Source organism: Talpa occidentalis, unplaced genomic scaffold (assembly GCF_014898055.3).
Source record: "Talpa occidentalis isolate TD23 unplaced genomic scaffold, MPIMG_talOcc4v2.1 talOcc4.4, whole genome shotgun sequence".
NCBI classification, from domain to species: domain Eukaryota; kingdom Metazoa; phylum Chordata; class Mammalia; order Eulipotyphla; family Talpidae; genus Talpa; species Talpa occidentalis.
In genome coordinates, this window is record NW_023604295.1 from 20,750,751 (window position 1) to 20,762,788 (window position 12,038).

The window sequence follows — 12,038 nt, forward strand, 5'->3', positions numbered from 1 at the left end:
GGGACCCTCCTCCAGTGGCCGGGGAGCAGCCGGGGATCGAACTGGCGCTGCAGAGGCTGCAGGCAGCTTCACAACCCAGCTCTCAAACGCTGCGCCACGGGGGAGGCCCTGATTTGATTTTTTCCCCCCCTAACTAATTCTATATATATTGGCCTTTCCCTAGAGGTCTAAGTATAAAGCAGATGGTTTCTGCTCTATTACGGTGTTGTCAAAATTGGTCTAAGGACTTTTAGAAATGACATGGACACTTTATTGAAACATTTTTCATTGTACTTGAGCAGTGTTTTATATTTATGTAAAAATAAAGTTGAAACTATTTTCGTTTTGGGAGTGACTTTAAGAGCTCAACTTCAAGCAAGCAATTGAAAGGTTTTAATCACCCTATAAAGATTTGAAGGGATTTCCTTTTGAGTTTTTAAAATGGCATGATGTATTTACATTGGTGAGACTTTGACTACTGAAGGCCGAAAGATTATTGACATAGTTACTGTACAGAAAAGTAAACTGCCTTGAAATAGCCAATAATTCAACATAAGGAGAAGCACCAGGGAGGTAGTATGAACTGCTTTTACCTAAATGACCCTGCCTTCTCCAGTAAATGTATTTCCTAACTAAAAAAAAAAGTTAATATCTCTTGTGGTGAATTATTAGAAGCAGCAACATACAAGGATATTGAAGGTTTAGTTTTTACAGGTGGAATGACTTTGATCTCGGTAGTTTTCCAAAACAAAAATTATGGTACACAGACTACCATATTTTTTTTTAAATTACATATTTTGAAAGCCTAATTTCTAAGGTGAAATAATTATAATGGTTTTCTGCATTTTAGGTTTTTGTTCATTCAGTAAAAATAGCTACCAAGCTCTTAATTCCGTGCCAGGCACAGTTTTGAGCACTTTTACTCTTACAGAGCCCAGATTGAAAAAGGAAAGACAGACACTAAAATAATTGCTTAATTAGTAATTGCAATTGTAAATTATAGGAAGGAGAAGTAGGATTGTATTATTTTTTCCTTGTTAACATAGCGAGACCCCTCTATCTTGAGGGTCAAATGCCACTTTCAATCTGGTGAGATGAATAGGCTTTAGCTGGTGAGGGAATAAGATAGGTGATTGGCAAAGAATAACATTACAGAAAGAGCTTTACAGGCAAGGAACAGTATATGGGAAGGTTCAAGACAGAGGTTTTTGCTGAGAGCTATAAGATGAATGTGACACTGACAACTTGCCAATTTCTAGAAATAAACAGTAATTATTTAATAGTGTTAACCTTACACATGATTTTTAACTATAGTTCTTAAGCTTGGATTGCATCATTTAAATTGTGTTTAGATGTAAATTAGTGATTTTTTTCATTTATTATGTAAAGGAGGAACTGTATTAAATTAGAATTAAAACTGACTCTTGGAAGAATGTTACCATGCCACTGCCATGCAATGTCTGGTGTTTTGGAAACTGTCTTCTAAATTAAATATTTATGTTACTATAACTAAAGCACTGGCATTCAGGTAATAGATTTAAAAATTTGAGTGTTTGCTGGAAGCTGTTTATACTATTATTATTTATTTTATACTGTTCATTATCATTTCCAGAGCCTACACACAGGTACATTGGAGAACACTTGAGAACAGTGTGTAACAGGGTTAGGTCAGACTCTCATTTCTCTATGCAACTTTATAGTTTATAAGTATGTATAAATTTATACTTTATTTTTTTTAAAGATTTATTTATTTATGCATACAGAGCTGGGGTACAGGCCAGAGGTGTAGGGGGTGAGAGGATCCACCAGAGACAGAGTGGGGAAAAGAACAGGCAGATCGAGTGAAATACACTGCTGAGGGGAGCAGTGGCTGAGGCAGGAGAAGTCTGCTGCGCCATGTGGGTTTCTCCCTGGCCAACCGGGGATCGAACTCGTGCTGCAGAGGCTGTGGATTGCTTCAGAATGTGGTGCTTCACCCCTTGTGCCACCAGGGAGGTCTTAAGTTTATGCTTTATAGGTATAGTTTCTAAGTATAGTTTTTGTATAAATTTGTGAAAGAAAAAAAGGAATTGTGCAAAATAAAAAAAGTTAAAAAAATGAGTTTTTTAAAATTTATGTAGCATTATAGCAACACAGGAAAATTCAGTTCCCTAAATTCAAATCATGTACTTTCTTCCCCTCCTCCTGTATGCTCTCCCCTCCAAAATTTGAACTAGGTCTAAGATAGATCCTAAGTTTTATGGTTCCACAAGAAGTATGTGCCATATACTTCCCGTCTAGTACATAAATTTAGGCAAGAAGAGAAATCCCAGCTGTCTAGTATTAAATTGAAATTAATGTGTTATTTTGCAGGTTATTCTCGTTCAAGTTAATCCAGGTGAGACTTTTACAATAAGAGCAGAGGATGGAACACTTCAGTGCATTCAAGGTAAGGAAGTATTTTGTAAGCCTTTTAATTAATTAATGGAATTTACCTTTATTTATAATTTTAAGAAAGTAAAGTTTTCCTTTGTTTCTGCATGTGATTTTCTAAAAGCAAAATATGTCTTGGATTTTGGCCTATTTTTCCTCCTTTGTGTCAGATAGGAGCTTTTTAATGCTTATGTAGGCCTGTGACCAAAGTTAGGTACTTCTAGTATTCTGTTAAATTTTAAGCGATTTAATTTAATATGGGAAAGCTTACAATGTTTTCATACATTATGGAATTTGGTAGCCCTGAAAAATGCAGAGATTTTAAAAGACCCTGAAGTTCCAATTGAGAACAGCAAGTACTTTTTCTAATTAGGTAAAAATTTCAAATATGTAATGATAGTATTAGCAGTAAGATCTATATTAAGTATCTACTGGATATTTATTGCTGAATAAGAAATTACTCCAAAATTTAGTGCCTTAAAACGACATTTGTTATCTCAATTTCTGTTGGCATCGCTTCTTGGCCTTTTGGCTAAGATCAAGTGTCAATTTCTGTGGGCCAGGAATTGGAACACTACTTAGCTGGGTCCTGTTTAGACAACCTAGGTAAAAGAAATTGCAAGCCTGTAGGGTGAGTTTTCTGATGTCTTATTTGAACAGGTGGTCTAAAATTTGAAATAGCAGTTTGGCCCACCACACTGACCATGAGGCACAATGCTAGACAAAAAAGCATTAGATCCTGACCAAAGATTATCTCACAATTTCCGGGAGGGAGAAGGCTAAGAGCCCACGTGTCCATGTGCGTAATTGGAATGTAGCCCATCTGCGCATGCCTGCGTGTAGCCCACCCCAGAACAAACTTATTAATATGATGCAGCTCTCCTCCCCACCTTTTGACTTGCCCTCCTCTTCACTCCTCCGTGGAGCCAGCTAATTCTTCTTTACTGCCCTGGCCCCCTTATGCGCTAATACAGCCTTGCCTGGCTCAGGTACATCTAGTACTCGGGTGAATTCTTTCCCTAGAGGGTAAAGGACCCATTTTTGGGGGGTCAGGTCCTGTAACACTCTGGCTTTGGGCTTCTCAAGGTGTGGGCTAGTGCTGCAGTCCACATAAATGCAGTTCAGACTGCTTGTAGGCTAGTTCAAGTGGAGGTTAGCAGGATTTAGTTTTTTGCAGGCTATTGATTGGCTTCCTCAGTTCCCCACCAAGTGACCTCTCCGCTGGGGTGCTTATATTATGGCAGCTGGTTTTTTGAAGCAACCAATTAGAGGGCAAGCAAGTCCTAGGTTCAGCTCACTTAAGGGAAGGGCTAATTTGTTAATTTCTTGCTTGTGTACCAATGCCTTTTCTCTACAGTTCACTTTGGGGAAAAAATGATTTTGGTACTCTGAGCTAGGTAGCTTAGTGTGTAAGAAGATCCATCCAGATTTGCAGTTTCCTATAAATATTGTGTTGGAAGGCCCTGTTTGTGATGGTTCTTTTTGGTAGTGATTTGAATTATGGGGCAGATGGTAAATTGGCATGTAATTGAGTATAATACTAGGTTACTGATTGGACTGGAATTTGACCAGAGGTCACCTGGTCTTGCTCACCATATATAAATAACTAATTGAAAATGCCTTTTAATTTTAGTTTCTCATAATGATCTGCATGGAACAAGCTGATTTTTCTATTTTTCTATTTCTGTTTTGTGTCCATAAAAGTATCACTATATATCTGAAATTTTTATCTAATTGTATAATTTATAGGTTTTCTACTTGTTTTTGTACTTAAATGAACAAAAATTTAGTAAAAACTATTTTTGAGAAATGAATGAATTTTCAAACATTCAAGACCCTAATGAGTTTTAATAGCAATACCAAAGAATGGCTTTACCATTCTTTTAGTGATATATACTATTTGCATTTCTGTGGCCATTGTGTCTTTGAAATTCATCTTTGGTGTTCTAAACCATTTAAAAACAAATCTAGTCTTTATTGATAAAACAGTATGAAGAAAATTTAAAGGTCAAAGAAGAGGAAATAAATATTTTCAATATTGTGGAATATAGACTCTTCCATCTTCTTGTAGTACTATATAGTTAATGGATATTATTAACAAAGAAAGCCTCAATCTACAACATCTTAAAAAAAAAATCAAACTAGAAAAACCAAATGAAGAATCATTTCACCTATATGGAATGAAGCTGGTGTTGTCAGTTCAGTAAGAAAACAGTTGTTCTCTGCTTATAGTAACATTGGGCCCCATGAGTTGGCAGGCAGACTGTGACCCTCAACAAGTAGGTATTTGCAATAGATGTAAATCACTGAATAGATCAAAATATATAAAATCTGTTTTGTGTCTAAAGACGTGTGTGCGCTCTCTCTCTCTGTCAAGTTAGCCTCTTTTTTTTTTTTTTTTTTAAGTCAGTAACTGGTGTTTTCTGCAGAAATACTGCATGTATTTTGCTCTGTTCCCAAAGGGAGCTTTGTATTTATTCATGGTAATAAAGATAAGTGACACTAACACACATTCCCATGATTTCAAAAATGCCTTTGATTAGAGCAGAATTGTGAAGCCATTTATCTTTAGCTTCCCTAGCCTTCCTGTTCTTCATTCTCTTCTGAGATTACTATTATCTTCATTTATGGCATGGTTGCGTGGCCCAGTTTATTGAAATGGTCCAGGACAGTATGCGAGGAACCAGGATCTGGAACCCAATGTCAGGATTTGGGAGGCACTGGGGCAACGGGGAGAACTGTTGATATTGGAAGGAAAATCATCCCCAAACCATTCGCGTTCCAGTTTGTGGTAGTAATGCTTCACTTGAGGTAGGTAGAGCTGATCAACACAGAATACGGGAGGCGGCAATGTATTTGTGAATTCCCATACAAGTTATGCTATCTTTATACTATGATTACCATTTGTCATTGCTAATATTTATTCAACTCTTGAGTTGTATATGTTCTTTCATTTAATTTGTGTGATAAAAATACACACAAGGAAACCTAAGCCATTAGAGGTTAATTCACATGCCCAAAGCCACATAGCTAGAAAGAGTCAAGGCTGAGTTTTTGTCTTTACTAGGTGTTGACTCTTTGAGTACCAGTTCTTTATTGCCTTTCTCTGTAACTTTATATCAGGGAAATATAAACTCGAGTAGTGAGGAGGATTCCATTCTCCTGGGCATGTGACAAGAGCAAAATGCATTCCTATTCCTGGAGCAACAGGATTCTGGAAAGGCTGGCTACCAGGCACTTTGGATAGCAAAAATGGATGGTGGAGACAGGCATCCTGTTAACAGAACTCAGAGCAGACAGTGTGATATAGAGAGTATTATTTATAACTTATTTCTGTCTGTAACTAGGATTGGACCCAGAGTTGGGGTGGGGTGAAGCTTCCAGTGTATATTTAGCTCCAGCTACTTGGAAAAGGCGGGTACAATGGGAGAGGATCGATTGATTGGAAGGGAGTCTTTTCTTGCTTGCCTTTTAAAAAAATCTAATAGGAAATGGTCTGAAAATGAAGACTGTGATCTTGATCATAACTTCATCAAGTCAATGGTCTGACCTGAAAATCAAGTCATATTGTAATAGAAACTTATGAAAAAAGTACTTGCATTTTACTAGAGATGAAAGCTAAAGAGAACGAAGCTCTATTTCAATACCAGCCAGCAGGTGGGGAGTTGGGTTTTTTTGGGGAGGGGGTATAGAGGTTGGGCAGTTAGTGGTGGCCTTCCTGGAAATTTTTTAGTCACATCCATTGCTCAAGCCATGGTTCAAGTCGTCAGCCAAATAATTTTACTATTTCAACACTAGCCAGCAGATTAGGAATTGCTGTGGGGGAGACTAAGGGTCGGGAATGGAGTTAGTTGCTGGCCTTCCTGGAAATTTTGAAATTACACCATTTGAGGTCAGTACCCTTCCCCCACCCCACTTGTAGTTGGATTCATTACTTAGTTAATTTTCTCTATAGAACATTTATGACTTCACTAGAAAGACCCCAGAAGCTCATTGTGATGCCATTGAAAGGCAGTTTGAAAATTCAGAGCAAATCGATGTAAAAAATAAGATCACTCTGGGGAAAAACAAGATTTTGTTTTCATGGGAATGTCCTTGGTGATAATGAAGGAAGGAAAACACAGGAAACATACAATATGCTGTGAAAGTAGATTCATTTATAATGGAATATTTCTCAATATTTTCCATGAAACATGAATCATAGGTCTTGAAGGGGGCCACAAAAGGTCATAGTTTAGTCTCTTTTGGAGGCAGCATTATACCTATGGCATCTTAGACAAAACATTTTATTCTTTCCTTGGCCAGATGAAATTGCATAAAAGAACTAATTGTTGGGGGAAAAAAGAATCTTAGCAATCAATGTGACTGAGTTCTTGCCTTTGCTTAAATTCAGGAACTAATACAGGGCAGCTGTGGTTCTCTCATTATTTTCATATCCTTGTCTGGGTTGAGGTGTTGGCAGGGCAGTGTTCCTTCCTGTCCATACATGTCATCTTTTTATCTGGGCCATTTCTCTGCTCCCTGTAAAATCCGCCAGCCAAAACAAATAGTGTGCTTCCTTTAGGGTCTCTCTGTCTCTTCTAGCTGCCCTCCTGAATCACTCCGGTCTATTCTGAGCTTTCTCTGAGTGCTTGGAAGAGCAGGTAGAGGTAGCACTACACGTAAAACAGTCTGGTTATATGTGTAAACCTTTCCTTAGCCCCTGTATTAGACTGTGAACGCCGTTGTGACAGGAAACACTATATTCTCCACCCTAGTTCAGCTACGCAGCCTGGTAAGAATAACTGGTTGAACCCTTGACTGACTCTGGCATTCCAATAGGCAGGAATGATGATTTTTCTTTTAAATGTTACTATTTTGCTGGGGGCTTAAGATGTTAAGTACTTTAATGGTGTTTGAAGTTTCTACACTTGATCTTAGCCAAAAGGCCAAGAAGCGATGTTTGTTTGAAGTTTCTGTACAACTTTCGAATTTCTGATATTGTTGGTAATTAGAAACAAATCCGTTTCCTTTAAAGAATTACTTACAAGTCTAAAGAACTTTAATACTGACCCATACTAATTCTGCAGTTTTTTGATGTGTGTTTTAAGACTTTTAAACACTGATTGTAAGCCTGAAGAAAATAGGGAAATGTCATAGTGACTTAAGAAGATAATCAAATAAAACTCTTGGTAGGCACCATTATTTTAACAAAGAATAATATTTAAAGATGCTTAATTGCTAATGCTTCTTGTCCAGAATGATCCAGACATCTTTTACAAAGACCATTTACTTTGCTAACTTGAATTAAATGAAGACTTGGAAATGAGAATGGAATGTATGGTAGGAGCAAAACTCTTAAGAGAGACCTGCTCTGGGATGGCTGTAGCTTTGATGCTGTTAGAATGTGAGACTTTATTCTCTCCTTCTGATTTCTCCTTCAGTCTTCTTCAGCTCTGTGTTGAATTCTCCCCTTGCCCCAGTGAGTGTGGGAACCGTATCATTGATGAACACTCCACTCTGCTCTGTGAATGACACCACTGAGAGCAGTTCCACATTTCAGAATCTGTTTGTCTCCTGTCTCCCGCCCCTTCAGTGTGAGTCAGCATCCAGACTGCCACGGGACCTTAATGTTACTACCCCCCCCCCCCCCGTTCCCCCAATTTGGTGCTTTAAGTGTACTTATTAGTCTTGTTTGACACATTGAAACTCTGACTTGTCATTCTTTCTAAGAATTTTATGGCAGGTGCTAGGGAACTCTTGTTGTCTCTTGCTTGTTTATTGAGAAAAGACATGAATGTGTCATAGTTAGGGTTTACAAGCTGGTGTAGACTATAATTTTCAAAACAAAGCTTCTATATGGTCTACTCATTTAAAGTAGACTGTATATAAATGAGAAATTCCTGTTTCACTAGTTAAAACCAAAGTAGAGGGGTGTTGCATATGAAGTCTGTCCTTTAAGGTTGACTGAACCCTTTACCTTGGCTTAAATCTGCACACACTCACTTTTTTTGTTGAAAATATTTTAGTCGGTTGAAAGTGAAACAATTGTGGTATGGATGTGTTAAATCCTTCGAAATCTTTGCAGGTTTTCATTACATTGAACTTGTAATTGATTGCTATTTAATTATTTGCAGAATGTCTATATTGTAAGTGGAAATATTGTTTCCTATTACAAGGTCAGGATTTGAATACTTCTGTTTCTCATGAGAAACTGACTTGAAAACCTGTTTCTTTTGGTTTGGATGGGGTGAAGGGGGAGATAGTGAGGCATCGCTAAATTTTATTATGAACTGTTAGGCCTCACTTTTAGTAAAGTGAAGTTTTTTTAGAATTAAAAATACCAAGTATTTTGCTCAGGCTGACCCTTTTCTCCTGCTTATTTTTCTGATTGATCCAAAGCTTTCTTGGGGAGAGTTGAGTTCACAATCCTCCAGTGAGGCTCTAAGGTGAGAGTCTTAAGTTGCTAGGAAAATATGAAGTATTCCATCAACTTGTCAGCTCATTTTACAACTCTTATATGTCATCTTCATGACAAATCAGTCTTTTACTCGTGTGTGTTTGTGTGTGTGTGTGTGTGTGTGTGTGTGTGTGTAAAATGAAATAATGATGAAAATCGCTTATGGTGTTTTGAAGTAGACCTCACTACTGAAATGTTTGGGACTTTACATTGGACAAGATGATCTGGCTTTCAGATACAGACAGGCATAGCCTTTGTTACCAACAGCCTATCTGTTTGCTGATCTGGTAGACCCCTTTTCAGACAGCTTGCTGGTGAGTAACTGGAAGTTTACCAGCAGGGTGGTCTCTGTGTGGCTGGCAAGACTGATGGGTCACTAGCAAGAAAGTCCAGTTTTGGGAGGTGTGGAAAGAAAGTCTGTGATCAGATATGTAGCTGTCATCATGCTGGGATTGAGTGATGTCATGAGGCTGGGTTATACCAGTGCTGAACTGTGTGTTACCCAGGAGAGGTAAAGTCTCTTCAGGGGAGTTACCCAGTGTGTTTGCTTCTAAATGTAATTATTACAATAAATTATGGAATTTTAAGCCATAAAACAAAAGCAATAAGATTGTTTGACACTGTCCTTTCATTTAATATTATATTATCAGACTTTCTTTGTTCTCCCCCAATAAAATTTGTGATTTCATTTGTTAAGAAGTTACAAAGGATATGTTTTAAAAGTAAAAAGCTCTTTGCTGTGAATCCCTGGTGGCTTTGCTAAGGCTTAATCTCTTAGCCTTATCATAGAAATGATAATTTCTATCTAGTAAGGTAGTGAGATAATCTCTTGTAATTGCCACTGACACCACAATCATCACCCTCATCTAGAGATGTTTTGCTGGTTATTTTTGCTCTAAAGAAATGTGCTGATTAATGAGGGGCAATGACTTGATTATCCAACCTATGGAAATCAGTTGAAGTTATTGCCCCCATTTCATTGCCTGCTTACAACAGGCATTCTTCATGGAGTTGATGGTGATGGCAGCAGTTCGTGCATTTCAGATGAAGGTTTATGGGAATATATGTATTGTTTAGATACAGGGTAGTGGGTAAAACAATGGACCCACTCTCATATGCATTTAAAATAAGTTTTGTTGTAGTTGAAACTCCATTTGCTTTTCTTTTGGATAATAAGCAGGTAATGCTCACACTGTGCCTCAGCTGCCCTATTCAGATGAAGGGTCCTACGGATATACCTTCCCTTCTTAGACCTTGCCTTTTTACATTTCAGTTAAATTCTGTACTACTTTTAATTTTCAATGTATCATGCTTCTTAGGCAGTACTGAAGATACAGTCATTATGGTTTTGGAATAAGATTACTTGACACAGGCACATTGGTTGTGCATCATAAAATTACTTAATTCCTCTATAGCTCAGATTCCTTACCTTTAAAACTGGAAAACCATGTTGGTTGGTCTTGAAGGATTACTGTGAGGATTAAATGACGTGTTGTGTAGAAGACATTTATAAAAATTTCTGAGCTGTTATAAGGGTCCAATTAATAGGAGCTATTATTAGAATCCTTGTTCTCATTAAGGGTAGACATTGAACCACCCTTAATTTTTGTTACATATCATTTTAAGGTATTGAAATCCTATGTGAAGTAGAGTGATTAGGATAAAATAGATGTCTTTACATTTTAGTCCTAATGCTTCAAAATAATAAATTTAGAAATTATGCCATGAGAGTTTAGCTACTGTGCCCCTTTGCCTTTCCTGCTTGTTAAACAGTGATTAAAATGTCATTTATGAAGGTCCTGCAGCTGGGAGTTCCTTAAATGTCACAGATCTTTATATGTCAGATAATTCAGTGGCGCTAACAGTGTCACATTACCTATTGTCTGCCACATTTTATTTCACAGCTTGTAGCATTTTAGCTCTTGCTTTATTCTGTTTTTTTTTTTTTTAATTCTTTTTACACTTAGAACTTGAAATGGAACATTTCATGTTAGAAGTATCTTTAAAGAAGACTGTAAAGGGTTCACTAAAGTGAAGAGTTTGTCAGAATTAGGGACCAAATCTTTGTGATCTTGGTCACCTGGTGTTAGCAGGCAGAATGAGGGCCACTTGGGACCCCAAAATTTGCACACACTAAATAGGTTCTGCCATCTGCTACACAAAGATAAACATACTCTTAGCGTGTAAGACCTTCAATAACAAATAACTTTCATAGATTTAGTGTGCATAAAAAGAAGAGAAAGGATATAGTTTCTCAAACATCCAAAGTTACCCATCCCCTTGTGGGTAAATGTCCAGCCAATCAGGGCTGGCCCAAAATGGGGCCACTGTGGCCTGAAAACTTGCCACAAATCTAAGGCATCTTATGGCGGGAAACTACTGGAAAGGGGCAAAAGGGGCCAGGCAAATCTGGAAGGAAAGGAACAAAATCAAATTACAAGTCAAGATAAAGGCTTCCATAATCAGCCTCCCCATGGGTCTCTTACCTCCATTTCTCCCAAGAGTCTCCATGTTGCCCGAGTCCCTGGTGCTGTTCCAAGACCAAGAAACAAATGCAACTTCTTCATATGTCTTTGCTCCACATGTCTCCTCCAGGCTTTCTCCTCCACCCACACCTCCTCCCAGACTCTTCCCTTGTCTTCCTTTCACTGCTCAGCCTCACCTTTTATTAGGTGGGGCAGGGAACATGTGACCTCTTTTTAGATTACACTGTTACACCAGTATCAGTCCAGCTCGCCTAAGCTTTCAGAGTAAAAGAAAGTCATTTCCTAATTATTGCTGAAGATTCATGTGAAATTATTGGGAAAAAACTCTCCGTTAATTGACTTATTTGATCAATTTGGTTATTTGTAGTGTCAATCCTCAAATTAACAATAAATGCAGGCATGAGTGTGTTTCCAAAAAAAGTAATTTGAACAAGTTCAATATATGGGTTAGCTTCTTACTAAAAAAAAAAAAAAGGTGAGGGAATGGTTATATTTGCTTTTCTCGATAACTCTTTTATGCGAAGTATGCTAGGAACGCCTTGAAAAACAATTTTAATGCAATTTAATAGTAAAAGACCCCATTTTTATATTTACCTTTTGTATTATTAGCAAATATTTTAATTTAGATTCATTAATATTTATTAATGTTTTTGGTCAGTTAAAAAATGGTGGTTTTTTTGTAGCAGTAAATTCAATAAACTCTGTCAGAACCAAGAATAGAG

General features: G+C 37.5%; 1 protein-coding gene across 6 annotated transcripts in view; it reads left to right on the forward strand.

The window, feature by feature from the left end:
* FNDC3B (fibronectin type III domain containing 3B) overlaps positions 1-12,038 on the forward strand; it is a 316,053-nt gene that overhangs the window by 86,535 nt on the left and 217,480 nt on the right. For all 6 annotated transcript variants that reach the window (XM_037525111.2, XM_054700361.1, XM_054700362.1 and 3 more), the window contains one exon: positions 2,332-2,407. In XM_037525111.2, the coding sequence (XP_037381008.1) occupies positions 2,332-2,407 (76 nt within the window). The remainder of the gene's footprint in view (positions 1-2,331; positions 2,408-12,038) is intronic.